Consider the following 24,143-nt stretch of genomic DNA (forward strand, 5'->3'; position numbering starts at 1 on the left):
GAGCAAGGGTGGGGGTTTGGGGACTATGGCTTAAGGAGACTTCTAAGTCAGTTAGCAAAATAATTCTATTATGAAAACGTTCTGCATCCCACTTTGAAGTGTGGCATCTGGGGTCTTAAATGTTAAAAAGCAGCCATCTAAGATGCATCAATCGGTCTCAACCCACCTGGATCAAAGGAGAATGAAGAACACCAAGGTCGCATGATAACTATGAGCCCAAGAGACAGAAAGGGCCACGTGAACCAGAGACTTACATCATCCTGAGACCAGAAGAACTAGATGGTACCCGGCCACAACTGATGACTACCCTGACAGGGAGCACAACAGAGAACCCCTGAGGGAGCAGGAGAACAGTGGGATGCAGACCCCAAATTCTCATAAAAAGACCAGACTTAATGGTCTGACTGAGACTAGAAGAATCCCGGTGGTCATGGTCCCCAAACCTTCTGTTGGCCCAGGACAGGAACCGTTCCTGAAGCTAACTCATCAGACATGGAAGGGTCTGGACAATGGGTTGGAGAGAGATGCTGATGAAGAGTGAGCTACTTGTATCAGGTGGACACTTGAGACTGTGTTGGCATCTCCTGTCTGGAGGGGAGATAGAAAGGTAGAGAGGGTTAGAAACTGGCAAAACCATCACGAAAGGAGAGACTGGAAGGAGGGAGCGGGCTGACTCATTAGGGGGAGAGTAAGTGGGAGTATGGAGTAAGGTGTATATAAGCTTATATGTGACAGACTGACTTGACCTGTAAACTTTTACTTAAAGCACAATAAAAATTATTTAAAAAAAAAAAAAATAGCAGAGTTAGAGCTATACTAGCTGACCCAGTGTGTTACTCAGAGAGTGCTTCAAGGTACAGACAAGTCTATACAATATGATTCCATTCTTAAAAGACAGTGTCCAGGAAACCCCTGTGAAAATAGATGATTTCATATACATGAGCATGAAGAAAGACACGGCAGAGCTCACTGGGCTGGCAGCATTGACTGTATTCTTTAAGCAAACAAGACTGCAAACAGCATACCTAGTTAGTTTTGTGTACAGTTTTATTATGTGTATGCATAAAGCCATCGAGCAAAAGACTGTTCCCAGAATTTTCATGGTGATTATCTTAATATGGTGTGGTTTAGGTGATTTTTTTCCTTTATATTTCTTGGCATTGTTAAAACATTTTTATAATAATAACCATGTGTTTATGTAATTAGAAGAAAAAGCCAATAAAGCTATTTTCACTGTGTGTGAGGAGAAAACAGCGTTGGAATAGCACGAAATTCACTTCTCCAACTCTAGGCAACAGACACTAATTGCATTTAGATGAGAATCTGTTCTAATTTTAAAGCTCTTTTTTAGAGGACAACATGAAGTGTGCCTTACCTTGGTTCTACCTGGAAGGGTTTTGAGGTAGGTTATTTTTTTTCATGTAAAAAGCTAAATCTTCCCTCCTGCTGTAGTTAGGGCCACTTTTTTACTCAAGGAAACCCACTTCCCTAATGGTGCAGAGCGTTAGCCATTCCCACCTGAGGAGAAGAGCTACCTCTCCCTCCCAGGTTTTCTCCTGGGGATGGAACAGTAGCGTTGCCCTCGTGCCCTTCCTTTAGAGGTCACATTTGTCAAGTCTTTGCTTTGAAACAATGAGAGTGGGTTCATGTGTAGAGCCCGACAATGCCAGGAAGGGTAAGCATAAGTGGCTGAAAGGTTCTTCCTGCCAATTAAATGTTTCTCATTTCTGAAACACTTATCAAAACCAAACCAATGTGACCGCCAAACACATGAAAAGATGCTCAGCATCATTAGCCATCAGAGCGACGCAAATCAAAACCACAATGAGATACCATTTCACTCCCACTAGGATGGCTAAGATTAAAAAAACAAAAAACAAAGTAACAGACATTGGTGAGGACATGGGGAAATTGGAACACTTATCCAGTGCTGGTGGGAATGCAAAATGGTACAGCCATTGTGGAGAACAGTGTGGTGCCTTCTCAAAACCCTAAAAATAGAACTACCGTATGATACAACAATCCCACTGCTAGGTATATACCCAGAAGACTTGAAAGCAGAGACTCAAACAGAGACTTGTACACTAGTGTTCGTTGCAGCACTATTCACAATAGCCAAAAGATGGAAACAACCTAAATGCCCATCAGTAGATGAATGGGTAAACAAGATGTGGTACATACGTACAATGGAATACTACTCAGCCAGCAGTAGAAATGAAGTCTTGGTACATGGTCTAGTATGGATGGAGCTTGAAGACATTATGCTGAACTAAATAAGCCAATCACAAAAGAACAAATATTGTATGACCTCACTTATATAAAAAGACAAGAAAAGTCAAATGTATAAAGGAGAAAGTTTATTAGGGGTTACCAGGGGTGGGAGGAAAGAGGAAAAGGGGGGTTAACAATGATGGAAAAATCACATTAATTAAGGGTAGGGCTGCATAGCCAGTTATTGGAATCGCTGTCAATAAGTTAGTTGTATACCTGTGAAAAATAGAATCGGCAGAAGTTGTGTGATAGATACATTTACAACAGTGATAGAAAAAAAGCTACTGAGTCCATTTACGTATAACCAAATACCTCATGGGATTTGGTTCCTTGGTTTGGAGGTTTAGGGTCACGGTTTCAAGGGCCATCCCAGTTAATTGGCCTAATAATGTGTTTAGTGCTTTTGTTCTACCTCCTAGTCCATTGTGTAGTATCTGGGGTCTTAAAAGCTTGCAAGTGGCCATCTAAGGCACTAGAATTGGTCTCTATTCACCTGGAGCAACAGAGGAAGAAGAGTCAGGAATAAGAGGAGGATGTGGAATGTGTGGCTAATTGCCTCCGTGAACAACTGCCTCCTTTGCCATGAGACCAGAAGAACTGAATGGTGCCCAGCTACCATCACTGAACATTTTGGTCAAAGATTCCATAGAGGAATCCTGATCAAAAGGGGGAAAATGTAGAACAGAATTTAAAATTCCTGTGGACTCTGGACTTCCTGGAGCCATGGAAAGTGGACGAACTCTTGAAACTATTGTCATGAAATTAACTTTAAACCTGAAACCAAAAATATCCTCAGAAGTCATCTTAAAACTGAACGAGTTTAGCTTAACTAGTGAAAAAAGGTCTGCCTTGAGCATTAGCTCTTTTAAGAACTATCTGTATGGGATCAGGTTGACAATAGGAACTCAGAAGATTAGATAGGAACCTTCGGGGGCCGTGACTTAATGAGGGAGGAACAACTCAGAACAACTTGAAGAATGTAATCAGTGTCACTAGTACTTGTAGAAACTGTTGAATTAGTGTACGTTTGGCTGTGTATATTCTCAACAACAACAAAATAAATAAAATTTAGGAAAAAAAAAAACTGATGTGAAAAAGTGTAAAAGTCATGACTTTTTGAATCAGTTCCCAGTTGTAAACATGTCTGTACTTTTATGTTCATTTACCAGCTAGGCTGGTAATATGCCTTTCTTCATTATTATAATGCTGCAGATCGAGAGTCTGAGGTTTGTGACATTATAATTCATAAGATTTAATCAGTGGCACAGACCATGTGAAAAGTCATTTTATTGGCAGTGCTGACAGGAAAAAAAAATCACTCTTCGGATACCATAAAATGCCTTCCATTTGTAGGGGGTAGTGGCTCGTGGCCAAAACCAGAGCACAAGCAGGGCTTTCTCAGAAATTAGCCCTGCGATTTCATAAGTTTCTTTAAAAATAGTTACATGATTTGACCTTAAATTTACTTTAAAATGTAAGATGATTACAAAAATATGACTACGATATAGTATCTAACATCTTAATTTAGCATTTCAAAACATTGCAGCCCAGGAGTTAGCAAACCTGGCAAGATGGCCTTGCAGCACCAGTTAGTGAGTGGCACCCTGTTTCTCTCTGCCTGTCTTCCCTGCCCACCGGGAGGCAAATAGCTGTGTGATTTGGAGAATTTATGATCAAGTCTGTTACCTCTCATTCTTTTCCATTCTGAGTGTTTCTAGCTATGGTGGGGCCACATTGTTACCGAGGGACAAAATTTGACTGGAGTCACAAACCCCATCAACTGGGATTTTGTGGCTGTGCTTTTCCACCAGCTTTTGCCACAGGGAGTAAACACTCTCAATTGTGCCAGTCAGAGCTGAGGTGGCCCAGGTTTCTAAATGTTTGCTTGTGGGTGGGTGTGGGTGCACTAGGTAGGTGGCCCTGTCTATGTCTTCCAGAGACAGCTTGAGTTCTGCTCAGTCCTGAGACTGCGGGCAGGGCCTTGTCTGCTACGAGGAGTGGCCAGACACACACCGAGAGACAAGACGCAGCCACGTGACGCGTTAGATAGCTATACAGAAGCCACCATGTGACGACGCACTGTCGGCACCTAGGGAGTTCCCAAAGAAGCCTGAAAGAGGAGCACTGAGCCCGGGTTGAGAAAACAGAGGACATGACTATGGACAGTGGGAGACAGAGATGAGGGGCTTGGGTAGCTGGTATGAGAGCATGTATGCATGTGTTATAAGACAATGTGTGTGAGACTGTGGGTGTGTGTATGTGTGACAATATGCGTGTACATGTGTGTGACTGACAATGTGTGAGTGGGTGTATACATGAGTGTAACAATGTATGAGTATGTGTGACTGTGTACGTGTGTGACAGTGTGTGTGACAATGTGTGAGTATACGAGTGTAACAATGTGTGTGTGTGTGTGTGTGACTGTGTGTAAATGCGACCATGTGCATGTATATATGTGGCTGCGTATGTGTGGAAACTCTGGTGGGGTAGTGGTTAAGTGCTACGGCTGTTAACCAGAGGATTGGCAGTTTGAATCTTCCAGGCGCTCCTTGGAAACTTGTGGGGCAGTTCTACTTTGTCCTATAGGGTCGCTATGCGTCGGAACAGACTCGACGGCACTGGGTTTGTTTTTTTGTGTGTGTGTGTATGTGTGACAGTGTGTGTATGTGACGAAGTGTGAGTGTATGTGTGTGTGACTGACACTGTATGTGCAACCGTGTGAGCATGTGACTATATGTGTGACTCTGTGGTGATAGTATGCGTGTGAAAACTCATGAAGCAGCACTTAAAGATGTATTTGAAGAACAAACAGGAAGAAAGCTTCGTTTGGCTGGATCAGAGGGCGTGTCCACCAGGCCCTCCCTCCATAGACAGTAGGATGGCCGAGGCAGCTTTGCTCAAATGTACCAGTCAGGGAGCCCAGGAGGTTCGGGATGGTCTAGATTTGGTGGAGCCTGCCCTGACCCTCCCCTCCAGCTCAGAATTGAGCACACTCTACTCTGCTCCTTGCAGCCACTCAAGTCAGACTGTCCCGCAGTAGGTACCCCTGGGCATGCCCAGCCCAAGCTTAGGGCCTAGGCGGGCGGGTGGCCCAACGAGGTGCAGGGTGAGCAGGTAGTGTGGGCATGATGCAGCTTCGTCTTGTGTCACTCAGTGGACCACCCTTTGGTGTACTGATTTAGTCTCCTCTGGGCCTCCTTGCCCCCTCTTGGATGGGCTGGAGAACCAGTCAGATGCTGAGTGATGCCCTGAGGGGGCATGGGCCTTTAAATGGCTTGTCCCCCATGGGTGGCCTGGCAGCCATGAGGCAGACGCTTGCTAGGCATGGTGTGGGATGTGGAGCACAGTGCTGGGTGTGGGGCAGCCCCACAGTGCGGGAGGGCAGGCAGCCAGGCTTCAGAAGCAGGTGGTGGCGTGGGGTGAGTGGATGCTCCTGACAGCTGTGGGCAGCAGGACTGGGCAAGGTGGGTGCTCTGAGTGCAGCTGAGCGGCCTGCAGAGGGGCAGGAGGTGGCGCAGGGCACCGCCGGCACACCGGCGCTTCCATCCCTCGGGCTGGGAGAGAGGCCAGGAGGCAGGGTGTGGTGGTGTCGTGCTAGGAGGGGTTTGTCCTGATGTGCACTTGGGGTTTAGGGAGGTTAATGAGAGTCGTATTTCATTTTGGAGAGATCTCTTTGGCAGCTGAGGGGACTTGGGATGGAAGTAGGGGCAGGCAGCAAGGCCACCTGAACAGTCATACAGGATGGCACGACGAACTAGGATTTGGTCTGCTGAGATGCAGGTGCACAGCCCTGAGTGCCAGGCCAGGCTCAGGATCCGCTGTCAGCGTGCCAGCTGTGTGGCCTTTGTCTTGTCCTTGAAACAGGGTCTGTGGGATCCGAGGCCCCTGGTTACGTGTTCTTCATATTTCTTTGAGAGGGCATCTACACTATGCTAGGTGTTTTTAAATCTCTAGATCTCTGAGAATTAGGTAACATTCAAGTATCATACAAAATTGACATGATAATTCAGTGTCGTGGAGATAGGAATGGGGACAATAACTTGGGGTCCTTGAACCAAAATGGCTCCATAAATTGACCTCAGATTTAGCGACTGGGGAGAAGACATGGTCCTTGCAGAGAGAAGATAACGCAGAACCACACCCACCCTTGTCGTGGCGATATTACACAACCTTGCCGCAGCTGCCAGCTAAAGCACGGTGTTCCAGGCCAGCACTGACAGCTGACAAGCAGAGCAGTTAGCCGGAGCTCTGCTGAGCCTGGACTGCTGCCTGGGTAAGAAACGGACTGTCTCCATTCCTGGGCTGACAAAGTGAGGTCACACACTGGATCTTGGTGGGGCCACCTACCAGCCGCTCCAAAAAGAGGCTAAGGACAAAAGCCCAGCTAGAAACATCCAGCTGACCGCTGCCAGATGATGGTGGCGGACCCACAGTACCACCTTCCTGTCCTGATGGGACCAGTGCTATGTGGCCCTGAGGGATGTGGGGCTCACACATGGCCAGGACAGGCAGGCCACCTCCTACCCACCTGGGGCTCTTCCTGGCCAGTTTGGAAGAACTCTTATTTCTAACCAGTTAAGCATCCTGGTAATGGAGTGCCAGCCAGAACCCACTCAATTCTCTCCAGCGGGCTGTCTTTTCTTGTGGCCGGCTCCCCTGCGTGGCCATCCACTCTGCCTGAGGCGGTGTCTCTCTTTGTGTCCTTCCTGGCTGGACTACCCTCCCCATCCCCAGGACGTGCATGAGTCACCACAGCTACAAGAACACTCGGCATCTTTAAGCCCTCTCTGATGCGCTCAGTTCTTCCTAGAGCGAAGTTCATTGTCTTCACAGTTCTGCCTTTGTTCCAGAATGTAGGTTCCTGTGGCTGGCTCTGGGACCACATTCCTGTCCCTTTGGCAGCTGGCTTGCGGTAGATCCCTCATAACCATGTGCTGTCTGGGCTCCATTTTGGAAAGGAGGGATTTGCAGGAGGCTGCTGAGGCTGAGAGCAGCCAGGTCATGCCTGCATTGGGGATCAGGGAGGAATGGGGCAGAGCTGGCAGCAGGCCCCTCGGGTGGGGCGTGGTCAGATGCCGAGGGGTCTGCCAGCATCCTGCCAGCAGCCTTCCCTAGCCTGCTAGGGCACATGTTCAGTGAATGTGAAGGGCCTTCATCAAGGCAAGGTTTCTGATCCTGAGAGCTATTCAGTTGAGTTAAGCTGACTTGGACGGCTGGGTTAAAATCCAAAGGGGCCACTGATGTCCGTTTCATTGGTTCAGGCTTACCAGTGCCTTACTGTTGCTCACAGGCCTCAGACTTCCCTATAATTTTGCATTTAATGCACCTGCAGTTGGATCTTCATATCCAAATGGTGGATGCACTTGTAATAGTAGTCTTTTAATAGGGCTTCAGAGTTTTTACAGTATGCGTGTGAAAATTCTCATTGGGCTGTTATGGCTGTCTCTGATTCAAGAGGATGTTTCCGTTCGGAAAACCTGTTTCCGTTTGGAAAACCTCCCTTGTGACTTCTCTTCATCTCTCCCGGGCTGTTCTGGGAATGTGGGTTTTTCTTTTAACAGAGAATCCCAGTAGTGTGAAGGTTCAGCCTTGGTAGGAGGGAATAGGAAAGAGGGCCTCATATTTGAGCCACAGTAAGAAAGATACCAGGAGATGGGCAGGACCAATGCTGGGCCTGAGGAGTGGAAGGTGCCACCACTGAACTGGGCTCCTGGGCTCCCCTCTGATGGCCTTGTGTCATAGTGGGGTGGGGAGGGGGTAGACTCCCTCTGATGGCCCTGTGTCATAGTGAGATGGGGAATCTGAGGGTGGGGACGGGGTGGGCTCCCCTCTGATGGCTCTGTGTCATAGTGAGATGGGGAGAGAGTGAGGGTGGGGAGGGGGTGGGCTCCCCTCTGATGGCCGTGTGTCACAGGAGGTGGGGAGACTGAGGGTGGTGGGCTCCCCTCTGATGGCCCTGTATCATAGTGAGATGGGGAGAGAGTGAGGGTGGGGAGGGGCTGGGCTCCCCTCTGATGGCCCTGTGTCATAGTGTGGTGGAGGGGGTAGACTCCCTCTGATGGCCCTGTATCATAGTGAAATGGAGAGAGTGAGGGCGGGCTCCCCTCTGATGGGCCTGTGTTATAGTAAGATGGGGAAGGTGAGGGTGTGGGAGGGGTGCTGAGTCTTGACCAGGAAGACGGTGCCCGTGGTGATCCACGTCTGTGTGGTACCTGCCCATGGCTGGGCTCTCCAGCCGTTCCGCCCCACCACCCTCAGTGTAACTCTGCCTCACTCCCCATGCCTGGGCTGCTGAGTCTGACCACACCTATGGTCACTTGTAATTACCTGTAGGGACTGAAGTGGTTCCCAGCTGGTTTTTCCATTTCATTGGGGGTGGAGGTGAGGGAGCAGAGGTGTTCACTGTGCCACCTGTTCATCCCGTCATTGTCCCCTGGGGCCTCAGTAACAAAACACCACATGGTGATGGCCTTAAAGAAGAGTTCTGGATACCAGAACTCCAAGTTTAGGGTGACAGCAGGGCTGTGCTCTGTGTCAGCTCTAGGGGAGGAGTCTTCCTTGTCCTTTTCGGCTCCTGGCAGCCCCAGGCCATCCTTGGCATTCCTTGGCTTGTAGATGATCCTCACATGACATCTTCCCCTGTGTTTGACCGTTTCCCCAGCTGTGCTTCTCTTTTGTAAGCAGCCACTGGGAGGGGTTAGAGTTAGGCCCATCCTACTCTGGTGTGACCTCATTAGTTTACTGGTCATGTCTGCAGAGAAAAGCCTGGTTTTTCCATACAGGGTCACATTCACTGGTGCAGGGATTAGGACTTCATCATATTTTGGGGGACACAGTCCAATCCATAATACTCTTCAGGCTTGGGTTGGCCCGGGCCTGTTAACAGAAATCTACTGGTTGGTTTGCTTATAAGCAAAATGTCTCCTTCCTCCAGACCCCTTCATAAAAGGTACCATAAAGGTGTCCAGATGTCATCTTTGTACCCCACGTGTCCTCTCACCAGCGGGCCCTGGCAGCTGAGCATCCTCCTAGCACATCCCACCATCCCATTGATCCAATTCTCCCCTCAGCATTGCTGGAAAGACAAAGTGAGGTGGCCTGCAGAAGAGGGCTGCTGGTGGCGTAGATGTACACACATAGCAGTATTGTTGTAGTGGTACTCACATGGCAGTACTCACGTGGCAATATGTAGCAGTACCAGTAGTAGTACTCATATAGCAGTATTATAGAGGTACTCATGTGGCAGTACTCACGTAGCGATACTCACGTAGCAGTACTCACATAGCGATGTCATTGTGGTGGTACTCACATGGCAGTGGTCCCTTGATGATACTCACATAGCAGTACTCATGTAGCAGTACTCACATAGTGATATCGTTGTGGTACTCATGTGGCAGCACGCACGTGTTCCTCCTCTCTCATCTCATTGAAATCCTCATCAGACCCTCACATCCCTGGAAACTCAGCATTCCCTTTCTCCAAGAGTTCTTTAGCTGTTCTACTGTAGTGTCTCTGTCCTCCTTTAATTCATTATTCGTTGCTCATTGTCCGTAGCTTTCCTGTTATTAGAGCTTGAGCGTTTGATTTTTCAACTCATATTTCTGTTTTGTGTCTTCATCCCGACTTGCAGCTCTTTGAGTGCCTCTTGATCTTACCCCTCTCATGCTCTGGGGAAGTGCCGCCCCCTCCCATTCCTTCCTGCTCTCTCCCCTGGCCTCCCTCACTTCTTCCTTGGAAGTACCAACAACAGCAATTTCCAGAAGGGTTTGAACTGGTTATCGCCTCTCTGTTTCATATTCTGTATTCTGCATTATAGTGTTCTCGGGAGTCACCCTGAGCAGTTCTCTTGTGTTCACTCTTTGGAAGCTGTTGCTTGTATTCTAAGCTAGCAGAATGACATGCTCACACACACACACGCACACACACACACACACACTCACACACTCTCTCTCTCTCACTCTCACTCTCTCGCTCTCGCACCAAACCAGACATGACTCTGAAATAGTTTATGAAGCAAAATAGAATCCCAGAGTACATAGTGTGGTGCCTGGGCCCATTTCCTTGGTGGCGGGTTAATAAAATAGTGATAGGTTTGAACAACAACTGGTGCCATCCACGTGTGCTGTGGCACCCTCCTCCCTCCTCAGTGTCTAGGGTGAGCAGGCTCACTGACAGCACCCTCTGCTCTGTCTGTCCATCTGTCCAGGTGCTGCAGGGCGCCCAGCTGATCGCTGTGGCCTCGTCAGACCCCACCGCAGCAGGCGTCGACGGGTCACCTCTCCAGGGCAGTGACATCCAGGTCCAATATGTCCAGTTGGCACCGGTGACCGACCATACTACCGCCGCACAGGTGGGTCCTCTCCTGCCTGTGGATAGGCCACAGGTCACCATCCACTCCACCGATGTCCCTCTGTGTGGGGCCATTGTAGTCGTCGACAGCTGAGCAGCTGAGACTGGCTGGTGGGTATTTTATGGGGAGACACACGTAAAGCCTACCTTTCTCCTCCTGCAGACGGCTGAGAGCCTGCAGCCTTCCATGCAGCCTGAGATGCAGCTAGAGCACGGGGCCATCCAGATCCAGTGAGGTGGCGCCGTGCCACCTCAGACCCGCACGCGCCCCCACCCGCTCTTGCTGCTCCTGCGGCCTCACGCATGGTGGCAACTGCTGCATCCGCCAGAGTGCGTCTGAAATGCGCCGTCCACAGGAGAGAAGCGTCCCGGCAGACTGGGCGGTGACCACCATAAACACCTTCCTGCTGGACGACTCCTTTTGAGTTGTGCTGTTGGTGTCGGGAGAGAATGACGGGAGCTCAGTGCGATGGCTTTAAGTACTCACGGAAAAATCAAGAACTACAATATTTTTCTCTGTTTAAACAGCTTTTTTTTTAATTTGCTATGGTGTTTATAACAAAAAAGAAAACTGAAAAAAAAAAAAAAGTGGAGCAGCAAAAGCCTTTTGCTGTATGTTCTGCTCAGCATAATGGAAACAGGTATGTGCAAAAGACAACTAACGATTTTGATGGAAATATTGCTTACCTACTTTTCTAGGGGGAGATGCTCGCAAACACTGTAATTATGCATTTCTAATGAAATAAAATGTATTTATGACCACAGCAACTCTAGTGCCATTTCATAGTAAGTAATGGATAGTTCACCCGAGGCCAGCCTCCTGCCTGGGGGTGGGTGGGCATGCTTGCTCCTGGCCTCACCCAGCTCTGGGTCACAGCCCTAGGCCCTCTCATAGGTGCTGGCGATAGTTGCAGGTGTCAGTACTTGTGGGTGTGGTTTCAAACGAGGTGTGGCTGGTTCTGAGGTCCCTTAGGATCCCACAGGCAGCGCAGGGAAGAAGGTGTTCAGGGTTCCTACAGACATGCTTGTGGCCCTGGCAGCAGTTTCCCCGGGGGCAGGAGGCAGATGGCTGGGCTGCAGAGGTGTGGAGTCCATCCCTGTGAGCACTGTCTGGTGGGGCTCCCTGCAGACCAGCTACTACCAGCCACACGTGAGTCCCGCTGAGCAGTTTGAGCACTCTCACAAGCAAGCTTACTGTGGAACACAGCCACGCATAGTGACGCCTGCTCTTTAGAAGCCACTGTGAGTGGAACAGACTCTATCCACCCCAGAAAGGGACAGCCCTGAGGTCCTTAGAGAACATTGTGCCCAAAACAGGCTGCACAGTCTAAAACTGAAAAGAACAAGGCAGAGAAGGTTGTTCCCAACAGAGGTGGCAATGGTGGTTTGAGCAGTGTGTGCTGCAGTGCCCAGCCTGTGCTCACCCACGCCATTGTGGCAGCCGCACCAGTGAGGTTTGTGAAATTCCCATACAGAATTATATTCCCTGACTTAGAATACGACTGCTTGACACTCTTTCTGGAAAACATTCAAGTTGCCACCAGAGCAACCATGCCTCTGCCGCTCCACTCAGCGGAAGGGCGGAGGCAACGGGTAGCTACCCAAAGTGGGACAACGTGGGTATATAGTGGGCCCCCAGCTGCCTGCTGAGGATGGGCCCTGGAAGGCAAGGGAGGTGAGGGTGGGCCCCCTGGCAGTCCTCTGAGATGCTGTTCCTCAGGAGGAAGGGATGTGGAGGCCGCAGTGAGAAGGTTGGATTAACATGTCTGACTGAATCCCAGGAGGAGAGGACGGAAGACACACGTACTTAAAGGATTCAGAAAGCAGAACACACCCCAAGTCAGAGAAATAACTCAGCACATTAACAGATTAAAAGAAGAAAATCAAATCGTATGATCATCTCAATAGAATTGGGAAGTTTTTGATAAAATTCAACAACCGCTCCAAAAAAAAAAAAAAAAAAAAGACTTTGCACTCTAGACGTCAACAGGAACTCCCTTCACTTGATGGGGTGTTCCTACAAAAGCCTCAGGGCCCACAGATGACCCCACTGTGGCGTCAGGAGACGCCAGGGTCACCTCTGTCACCCCGTCTGCTCGGCACTGTGCTGGGGGTCACAGGAGCACAGCAAGAGAAGGAAACAAATGAGGCGTAAGGAATGGGAAGGAAGAGACAGAGCTCATTATTTGCAGATGATGTCATCATATGTCTAGAAAATCCAAGATAATTTACAGATAAATTGTTGGAAATATTGAGAGAGCTCAGCATGGCTTCTGGGATCAAAATCAGCATGCAAAATGTTACTGCATTTTTATATACCATAAAATTTCAAAAATGAAGTTTTTTTTAAAGCTGTCATTAAAATAGCCTTAAAATATACAAAATATCAAGAAATAAACCCAATGAAAGATGTCTTAGGGTCCTCTAGAAAAACAGAACCAGGAAGAAATACATGTGTGTTGAGCGCACACACACAGATACTGGTTTTCAGGAGCTGGCTCACATAATTGGGAGGCTGACAAATCCAAAATCTGTAGGTCAGGTGACAGGCTGGCAACTCCCAAAAGCGGTAGGTCAGGCGGTGGGGGAAAAGGAATTCTGGCAGGATGTCTGTGTATAATCTGGAGGCAGAACCCTTCCTCAGGAAATTTCCAGGTTTGCTCTTAAGGCCTTCAACTGATTGGATCAGGTCCACCACTCGTATTATGGAGAGTAATCTGTTTTACTTAAAGTCAGTGGATTTAAATGATCATCACATGTAAATACCTTAATAGCAACGTCCAGACTAGTGTTTGACCAAACGACTGGGCACCACAACCTAGCCAAGTTGACATATCAAATTTAACCATCACAATGTCTAAGATGCCTGTGGTGGAAAAGTCACACTGAAAGAGTTAAAGACTGAATAAAAGGAGGCATGTCCTAAAATCTAAGAGCCACAAAGGCAGGTGTGAAATAATAAAAACAGTAATAATCTCCCAGCCGATAGTTATGCACTGAGTAGACTGTGTTAAGCATTTATATAAACTATGCTGAAAAGACCAATTAACGACATCATGATAAACAAAAAATTGAAGTTGTCAGAGATTTCATTTTACTTGGATCCACAATCAATTCCTGTGGAAGCAGCAGTCAAGAAATCAAATATGCATTGCGTTGGGCAAATCTGCTGCAAAAGACCTCTTTAGAGTGTTAAAAAGATGTCACTTTAAGGACTAAGGTGTGCCTGACCCAAGCCATTGTCTATTCAATGGGCCTCATACGCATGCGAAAGCTGGGCAATGAATAAGGAAGACAAGAAGAATTGATGCCTTTGAGCTGTGGTGTTGGTGAAGAGTATTAAATATACCATGGACTGCCAGAAGGATGAACAAATCTATCTTCGAAGAAGTACAGCCAGAATACTCCTTAGAAGCAAGGATGGCAAGACTTCGTCTCACGTAACTTTGGACACGTTATCAGGAGGGACCAGCCCCTGGAGAAGCATATCCTACTTGTTAAAGTAGAGGGTCTGCGAAAAAGAGGAAGACCCTCAATGAGATGGATTGACACAGTGTCTGCAACAGTGGACTTAAGCGTAACAATTGTGAGAATGGTACAGAGCCAGGCAGTGTTTTATTCTGTCGTTCATAGGGTCGCCATGAGTCAGAATTGACTCGACGGCGCCTAACAACAAATGCTCAAGGAACATGGCAGGATGTGTATTTCAGCCCCATTTTACAGACCAAGAAAACAGAGCCTGAGAGACACAGCTGTAAATCCAGTTCTGGACCATCAGATTGATCACTCTGCTGTGCCCTGTGAAACCTTGGCTTTCACCTGATGGTTTGTGAACAGACCCACTCACTGCTGGAGTCTCACTGCCTTGGCCGAGCCCCCCACCGGGTCGTTCACCCTATTGGACTGAGGGCTATACCTTTGATGCACTGCGTTGGCCCGCATGGCAAGCTTCAGGTCCTCTTGATTCATTCATGAGGCACTTACTATGAGACGGACTCTGCCTATCCAGAGGCGAAAGGCTGTCCTCGCCCTTCTGGAATCCATAGCCTGGGAGACCCAAGGCCCCACTGTGGTTTCCAGATCTGAAGGAAGTAAAAAAGGGCCTTCTCAACTGATGGTAAAGCTTCATCTTCTTGAAAAGCTACCATTAGAGAGAGAAAGGAGAGAGAGGGTGAGCCCGCCTGGCCTCTCCCAGGCAGGACCACAAAGTCGAGTGAGATTTATGGCGTCCAGTTACCCTTGTGGCCCGGCTGGCCAGCCTTGGCTGGGTCCTGTGGAATCACAATCCTTCTGAGATGAGAGGTTTGTCATTTTGTGCTAAGAAAGGACTCAAGCTCATACCACCACCAATCGCTCTCCCTGCCCGGCATCATCGCCGGGACTCCTGGTCTCCAAGGGTTCACAGTGGGATCCTATGAAATTGCCCAAGAGCATTGTCTTCTCTGATCCAGGCCCGTGACGGCCCCCAGCCATTGCCATGCGACCCCAGGGCCCGGTTAAAACGAGGAGAGATGTTTCTCGTGGTGGGCAAATCTCTCGTATACTAGTATTCATTCCGGCTGTAAAAGAACAAAGATATCTTCAGCTGCAGCTTCACTTTTGAAATCTCACTTGGCCAAAAAGTGAATACTGGAGGGAGAAAAAAAGTTAAGCGTTCCTGCTGTAAAACCTAGTTCCTGTGTTCACGTCGGCCATCAGATAATCTTAACGAGGAGGAAGCTTCGTTGGCGGTGAGTAACTACCTTGGCTGATGGCTTCAATCCTCTGCCTGCACATTAGGATGATGTGTGGGCTCAGGCTGGGCATCTGGGCACGTTTTTGGTGGGCCCAGCCTCAGGGACATCACTTCTTGGTGGCAACCCCTCAGCTTGGTGGAGCTCACAGGTACGGGTGGGTCAGTGTCCAGAGCTGGCCAACAGGGGAGAATGCATCCCCCAGGTCCAGTGACTAGCTAACGAGGGATCTCTGCACAGACCTCAGGTAACCCTAGCTGTGGCCACTTCTTCACACACAAGTCAGTGGGCTTTTCCCGAGACCCAGCAGATGCAGGTTAGTGTCCAAACCCAGCGGTCAATGCCCTGGGAATTCCAGTCAGCCACAGCTTAGAGCAAAGCAAAGAGCCCCTCCTGTTCTAGAGGGGGGCCCTGGGTCCAAAGCTGTGGTTATGGTGGTGGTTGTCAGAAGCTACCATTTACCAAGCCCTCCCTCAGAGCCACGAATGGTGCCTTCTGTGCATCATGCCATGTAAGTCTGACCTGACCTCATGAGATGGGTTCTCACTGAAATCACCTCCCCGTTGAGCAGCTGAGGAAACTGAGGCACAGAGAGGCTAGGCAACCCTGACTGCAATTCCATCCTCCGCCCCGCCTCAGCTGGAGTTTATCACCCTGAAAACCTGATGACGGGTATATGTGTGGTGCTTTCCCAGGACGTGCCCCGAGGCCCAGAGAAGTGAGTCCATCTGCTGACATCCAGCTCCTGCTAGTCTCTTTGAGTGTTTCTGCACATGGTCTGGGCTCAGTGTGCCCAAGATGCTGTGTGGTGAGATCAAAGATCAGTCACATAATCAAACATGAAAGGGTTTCTCTCCCTCAGACACACGGTCACAGACACACACTCTCATACAAACCTACAACAATATACCCACACACACAGTCTCAGACACAACCACATATGCACACATACTGTCTTAGTTATCTTGTGCTGCTATAACACAAATATCACAATCGAGTGGCTTTAACGAACAGAAATTTATCTCCTCACAGCTTAGGCTAGAAGTCCGAATTCAGGGTGCCAGCTCTAGCTTTCTTTCTGTGTCAGGTCTGGTTGTTGTTGCTAGGTGCCATTGAGTCGTTTCCGACTCATAGCAACCCTGTGTACAACAGAACGAAACCCTGCGCCATCCTCACCATCGTTGCTATGCTTGAGTCCATTGTTGCAGCCACTGTGTCGATCCATCTAGTTGAGGGTCTTCATCTCTTTCACTGACCCTCTACTGTAGCAAGCATGATGTCCTTCTCCAAGGACTGATCCCTCCTGATAACGTGTTCAAACTATGTGAGACGAAGTCTTGCCATCGAGTTGGCTCTGGAGGAAGGTCCTAGTCTCTCTGAGCTTCTGTTCCTGGGCGATCTTCATGTGGCTTGGCATCTGTCTTCCCTCATCTCTGCTGCTCTCCCTTGCTTGTTTAATCTATTTATATCTCAAAAGAGATTGACTCCAGACACGCCCTACACTAATCCTACACTAATCCTGTCTCATTAACATAACAAAGAGAACCTACTCCAAAATGGGATTATAACCTCAGATATAAAACAAAACCCCACTGCTGTTGAGTCGATTCCAACTCATAGCAACTCTATAGGACAGAGTAGAACTGTCTCAGAGTTTCCAAGGAGCACCTTTTGGTGAGCAGCTGTAGCTCTTAACCGCTACGCCACCAGGGTTTCTGACCACAGATAGATACAGAGGTTAGGATTTACAATATGTATTTTTGGGGAACACAGTTCAATCCATAACACACACACACACAACCACAGCCACGTACGCACACACATGTGCATTCACACACACCCACATATGCAAACACAACCACTTACACAGTCACACAAACGTGCATACACGTACTCTAACACAGCCACATACACACACAGACACACCACGTATGCTCACACACACACATTTGCTCACACACACACTCCCTAACACTCACACTCATCTTCTGGCGGCACCACACATGATCTACTCCAGGAAGCTCTGGGGCAGCCCACCGGCTGCAGTGAGGTGGGAGGTCACTCCTCTCAGCTGTGAGGGCCGCACGCCCCCACACCCCTTTTCAGGAGTGCGTGTTCCTGGCACTGAGCCTGTACGGTCACTCCAAGGGCAGAGGAGCCAGGCGGGCGCCTGAGAGGGAGGCAGCGGTGGGGTAGCTGCGTCCTCTGGGAGGAGCCGCCGTGGGGCACACACTCCGCCGCGTGGGGTCTGCAGTGCTTTGAAGGGCCTGTGGAGCTGGAATGGGTAGAGAGAGGGGTTGGAGTCGGCCCCACCGAAATCACCAGCTGTGCTGCCCCAGTCTACTTCCTCTTCCATGGCCCTGACCCTCACTCTGTGCCCTCTGAGGCCACCTCCTGCCTGTGACCCCACAGACCCCAGGTTGTTATGGAGGCTCTGTAGAAGTGTGGGGACTGCGGAGCCCACATAGGCTGCCCGTGTGTAACTATGCTGGGCTGGGCCCCCTCCTCAGCATTTACTGAGGAGAAATGAGGTGAAGCACCCCTCTTGCTCACAGAGGGCTGCGGCGGTGAAGGCTGGCACTGTTTCATCCTCATCATCACCACCGCCTGCTTCCTCACGTCCTAGCCCTCGGGCGCCAGGTCACCAATCTCTGTCCAGGCTGGCTGATTTCTCAGCAGGGAGGAAGTGCAGAGAGATGAGGGCAGGAGTGGCCGTGCTGCCCCAGGGAAGGTGGGCGGCAGAACTGGACCTTCTCGGCCTGACACCCTGCCCTCCAGTGCATGGGGTGCTCCCTGCAGCCAGGCTTGGCATGGAAGACATAGTGTCCTCAGGCCACCAATGAACTGAGTTAGAAACCCATGTGGACGGAGCTCCATTTCAGATCACACTGGGAGAACTGGCTTCAGACCTGGGCCTGCTCCTTGCTCCACCTGGCTGGAGTTGAAGTTGACCAGGCCCCTGCCCAGTGCAGGGACATGAGGCCATTCCTTTCCACCTGCCAGAGGCCCAGCCTGGGGGCTGAGGGGTGGGCCCTTGAGTCCCTGCTTGGCCCTGGGAGGGGGCCCCTAGCATCATCACGTGCTTTTGTCAAATTTGCAAAAGGAAGAAATTTGTGCTACGGTCAGCCAGGACCACATCAACTCCCATCCCCACATTTGTACTCCTGTCACTGGAGCTGTCATTTCCAGCAGAGTGAGGCTGGCGCTCCCTGTTCTGGGTGTAGGCATGGCTTCCTGGAAGAGTCCATGTGCCCAGGCCAGGTCACCTGTGGACACTGGTGATGCCGGCAGGCACCTGATGCCAGCAGAGTACATGTAAGTATCCACCTTCATGCTGAATTTTGTCTTTGTGAATTTGTACTCCTTTCCTTGAAAAGAGCCCCCCCAAATTATATAAACGGTGGGCCCCACAGAACCTGGATTTGTCCTCAGTCTACTCACTGTCTCCCTAATTTCTCAGATAAGATTCCAGGAGCTGGGTCTGCACTGTGGGGCTGAAATGTGGGTGGCAGGGCCAACTTTAGCATATTTCCTATTCTGAGCTCTTCCTTCTGACACAGGCCTCCTGTCCTGTACAGCAGTGTGACCCTGAGCTGATCTCAGGGAGCTGTCAGTGGAAAGACACTCCTTCCCAGGAGAAGCCCTGGCTGCCTCTGGGCCTGGCCTGCCAGTGCCCATAGACACAGATATAGAAGCTTCTGGTGAGACCCACTGCCGAGCACTCTCCTGCACACTCGAGGCTGGTTTGGCTTGAACAGCCACCTTGGGGTCACTGTATTTTATTCGTGTCCACTCCCATAGTCTTCCAGCCCCCTGTCCTGCCCTGCGCCCACTGGGTTGCTCCCCAGAAGGACCTCTGGGGTGACCACATAGGGCTTGCTGGCTTCTCTCCATGCCGAGTGGGCGTAGGGCACGGCCTTTATGTGGACTCCCAGGCTCTGTCCGCCCCCAGAGGTGAGGGAAGGGGCTTAGCCTTGCTGCATGCCTGAGTGAGGACCTCATGCTGCCGTCAGGCTTCGGAGGTGGGGGCGGCTTCAGAAGTCCTCGGCGTCACTGACGGGCTTACCGAACACAGCAAGCTCCATAAGACACGCCTTGAGGCTGTTGCCCCACAATGTGGTTGGGGGATTTTCAAAATGACCTCAGCCAGTGGGTGTGTGGATCGTCAGGCCAAGCTGACCTACAGAGGAAAGTCTTTGTATCTTTGTTGGGCTTACCACACACTGGAGATGGGTCTCTTGTTCCCCAATAAAAGGGATGTTTTATTTTCCCGTTTCTCTCTCCAGCTGGCTCAGGCCCCAGAAGCACAGGGGGTGTGGCCCAAATGCCCAGGCAGCCCCTGGGCCCATGTGGGCTCCTTGACCTAGCCTTTCTTCCCCCTAAGGCTTAGCAGGGAGCAAGTGGGTGTATCTGTTCTTCAGTAAGCCTTTTGGGCTAACAGAGGGACAAGGGTGGCCCCTGCCCTGCAAGAGAATGTAGGTGGCTTCTCACCAGGGGCAATTCTAGACCCCCAGTAGACACTGGCAATGTCTGGAGACATTTTTAGTTGTCACAATTGAGTCGAGTGCTACTGGCACCTAGTGAGCAGAGGCTAGGGATGTTGCTAACGTCCTGCAAACTATTAGAAAAATCAGAAATGGGAGGAATGTGAATCATTTGGGGATAGAAGATGCACTGTGATCTCTAGTCTCCAAGATGGCTCCGGTAAGCCACACCTCCTGGTATTCACTCCTGTGCAGTCCCCTCCCACCATGAATCAGGGCTGGTCTCATGTGATTGACATAATATGGTAGAAGTGACAGTGTGTGACTTCCCTTTGAGGCTTTACAGCTTCCATTTGGTCAATTGGGTCATGTGCTCTGGGAAAAGCCAACCACCATGCTGTGAGGACAGTTGAACAGGCCCCTGGGGAGGAACTGAGGCCCCCAGCCAATAGTCGGCACCAACTTGCCAGCCTTGGAAGTGGGCTCCTCCAGCGCAGTCAAGCCTTCAGATGAATGAAGCCCCTGCTGACATAAGATTGAACTGAATGAGAAACCCAAGTACAAACTGCCCAGCCCAGCCTTCCCAAATTCCTGGCCAACAGAAACTGTGAGAGATAATAATTGATTATTGATGTTTTAAGCCATTAAATTTGGAGAGATTTGTTAGACAGCAATAGATTACTGAAACAAACACCCAAACCTGCACAAAGTACAGAAGCAGGAATTCACCATCTGTTTGGACCAGGGACAGACAGTATCGTCAGTTTGTGTTCCCACAGCACTTCCTAATGACCTTGGGGTAATGGCTTTCTGTCAGGATCAATGACCTGCTTTGAGTTTTCAGTTCAGCAAGTAGGAGGGTGTCTACTCCAATGTACAGGGGCTACCAGGAGAGCTTTATCCGCATCTCATAGGTTTTGGTTATTGAAACAGGGTGGACCATCCATCACCTCCACTTAATGACAACCAGCCTTGCAGTCTCACCACTCCGGAAGCCACTGTTTGGTTCTCCACTCCCTCAAAGAGTTGGGTGTGCTGGTACCAGGGGCATACTCTGTGTCTGCTTCCCGAGGACAGTGCTTTATCTGAGATGCCTAAGTCAGAGTCCTCATGCCAAAACCACGGGTGCTTAACCTTGGCTGTTCATCCAAAACCCCTGGAGAGCTTTACACACACTGATGTCCGCCCCACCCCAAGAGACTCTGACTTATTGTTTGGGATGTAGCCTGGCCATCAGGGCTTTAAAATCCCCACATGATTCTAATGTGCTACTAAGTCCTCGCGTGGCTCCCTAATGAGCACCACTGGGTTAAATCTGTACAGCATATGCTTATAAAATTTTTTTCAGGCCTTGTTTACAAATAAAGCTCTTGATTAAAAAGTAGTACCCAACAAATACAGCAGTCCACAATCCCAGGAAACTCTTTTCTGGATAAGGTGGTATAGACAGAAAGAGCTTGTGTTTGATCTAATATTGCACGGGAAGAAGGGTTACAGTGCCACCAAGAACAGGATGCCCAACTTAAAAAATAGAAATGGCCACAACACCATAGCTAATCAATTATATAAATGGCCATCCACCTGCTCCTTATATCAGGTACAGTCTTCTAAGTGCACAGAGCGAAATTATGAAAGGGAACACAGGCAGAAGACCCACATTGTATAAATTTATCAGGTTCCCCAGAGAATACTGGCACAGAACTCAGGGAAAGACTTGGGTCCCAAAATTGTCCCTGGGCTCCACAAGGAAGGCCCTTGTCTTAGTCATCTAGTGCTGCTATAACAGAAATACCACAAGTGGATGGCTTTAACAAAGAGAAGTTTATTCTCTCACAGTCCAGTAGGCTAGAAGTCTGAATTCAGGGTGCCAGCTCCAAGGAAGGCTTTCTCTGTTGGCTCTGGAAGAAGGTCTTGTCATCAGTCTTCCCTTGATCTGGGAGTGTCTCAGCACAGGAACCTCAGGTCCAAAGGACATGCTCTGCTCCTGCCCCACTTTCTTGGTAGTATGAGGTTCCCATGTCTCTCTGCTCACTTCTTTTATATCTCACAAGAGATTGGCTTAAGACACTACCTAATCTTGTAGACCTCATCAATATAACTGCCACTAATCCATCTTATTACATCAGAGTGATAGGATTTACAACATATAGGGAAATCACATCAGAAGATAAAACGGTAAGACAGCCTTAAAATCATACAAGGGAATCATGACCTAGCCAAGTTGACAGATATTTTGGGGGGACACAATTCAATCCATGACAGTCCTATAGTCCCCTCCTTGTCCCTCCCTCAGAGGGGCCTTCACTGGCCACTCCCCCTAGAATAGCTGCTCTGTTTTAATCCCCTGCCTGTAGGTATTGCTCTCAGATTTCTGTATTTCCTTGCTTGTCTATGCACTTGTCAGTGTCGTCTGCTCTTCTGACAACGAGAGGCATTGAGTGTAGGGAGCTTGTCTCATTCACAGCTGAAGTCCCAGAGCTTAGAATAGCACCTGGCACACAGTGAGTGTTCAAATTCACTTGTCGAATAAATGAATGTAAGCATTCATTCATGGTGCCTTGCACACCATGATTGCTCACTATATATTAGCTATGATGATGAGGAGGAGGATGACGTCATGGTGGCAGTGGTGATGTGAATCATAAGTCAACTAAACAGGAAGCTTTAAAAGCACACAGGAAAAATTTGGTATTTCCCCTTTAATTCCTATGGACTAGAGCTTCTCACCTCTCAGAATGACTTTGTGAAAAGCACTTAGGCTCTTGCCTCTGACTGTTTGGGTTCAAATTCCAACTCTGCTACCTGCTAGCTGGGTGACTTGGAAAAGTTACTTAAATTACTGTAAATTAGGTTGTAACATCAGCAACCCCCAGGTTGTTGGGAAGGGTGAGTGTGATAATGTGTGTTTGGGATTGCATTGTGTCCCCCCAAAGATACGTTGAAGTTCTAACCCCTGGTACCTGTGAAATAGAGTCTTGTTTGGGAATAGGTCTCTTGCAGGCATAATCGAGTTAAGATGAGGTCGTACTACAGTAGGGTGGCTCTAAATCCAACATGACTGGTATCCCTAGAAGAAGAGAAGACACAGAGACACTGAGGGAAGAAGACCACGTCATGATGGAGCTGAGATTGGAGTGATGCAGCCACAAACCAAGGGGCTGGAAACCACCAGAAACTGGAAGTTACAAGGAATGATCCTCCCCTAGAACCTTCAGAAAGAGCGTGGCCCAGCTGACACCTTGATTTCAGACTTCCAGCTTCCAGAACTGAGAATAAATGTCAACTGTTTTAAGCCACCCAGTTTGTGGTACTTTGTTAAGGCAGCCCCAAGAGTATCATATACAGTGTACCAGACATTAGGTCCAACAGCCCTTGCATCTTTCTTCACAGCTTCAAGAAGAAAAACCATTAACTCCTCTCACACACACATTTTGGCGTTGATAATCCTGGACTCAGCCCTACTGTTTCTTTCGGCTCCAACTTCAGTCATCCTATTAATAGATTTCTATCCTAATCAAAAATCCAAAAAAGACTCGTGGTGTCTGCCTCCTCCTCCTCCTGCCCTGTGGATAGAGGAAAGAGAGGAGACCAGCTTTGTTGACGTTGCCGTCCCCCAAAGTCTCTGCAGGCCCCACCTCCAGCAACAACTTTCCCCCACCATCCCTGCTGTGGTACCACTTGGGCTTAACTGTGTCTCACACAAGGCGTACTCTCAGCCATCTCTGGAGCTCACCGGCAACCTCCCCGGCTGCCTTCCAGAAAACTCACTCTCTTTCTAGAAGGTACCCTATGTATTTATCAGGTTCACCCAGCTTCATCACGGATGACAGTCAAAACATAGAAACGAGCCTGAGGGGTGAACAGGTGGACCCTGCTAGGCTTCTACCTGCATTCTCCTCCTGTCTTCCCAGCATGTCTTCACTCCCTCTTCTATCACCTTCATGCACACTCTGGAGAGCTCCTGAGATTCCACCTTTTAGTGATAATAAATAAATTGAAAAAGAATTCCAATCCCTTGACATGGATAGTGAGCACCTGAATTTCTGTGTAATCCTCTGTTCTCAGTTTATATTCATAAAGAATTTCTAGGAAACTCTGCTTCTATCTTATGGAGACATATCTGCACAAATGTCAAACACCAAGTGTCCATAGGGTAAGAGAGGGTGGCTGCTCCACTGCCCAGGAACCTTCTGGCTTTCCTTATGTTGATGGAGTCCAGTCCAAAGATAGTTCCATTTCTATCAACTCTGAGTATCCAATTTGAGCCCCAAAGTTCCTAGAAATTGGCATCTACCAAAGTTTATCA

At 49.0% G+C, this 24,143-nt stretch overlaps 1 protein-coding gene across 10 annotated transcripts in view; it reads left to right on the plus strand.

Moving 5' to 3' along the window:
- Window positions 1-24,143, plus strand: part of BANP (BTG3 associated nuclear protein) — a 260,745-nt gene that overhangs the window by 87,318 nt on the left and 149,284 nt on the right. For 7 of the 10 annotated variants that reach the window (XM_049864295.1, XM_049864297.1, XM_049864296.1 and 4 more), the window contains 2 exons: window positions 10,478-10,621; window positions 10,784-11,380. In XM_049864295.1, the coding sequence (XP_049720252.1) occupies window positions 10,478-10,621; window positions 10,784-10,855 (216 nt within the window). In that variant the 3' untranslated portion in view covers window positions 10,856-11,380. Of the gene's footprint in view, window positions 1-10,477; window positions 10,622-10,783; window positions 11,381-24,143 lie in introns of those variants that run through there. The other 3 variants (XR_007514665.1, XR_007514664.1, XR_007514666.1) reach the window with 1 other exon arrangement.

This window comes from Elephas maximus, chromosome 21 (genome assembly GCF_024166365.1).
Source record: "Elephas maximus indicus isolate mEleMax1 chromosome 21, mEleMax1 primary haplotype, whole genome shotgun sequence".
Lineage (NCBI taxonomy): Eukaryota > Metazoa > Chordata > Mammalia > Proboscidea > Elephantidae > Elephas > Elephas maximus.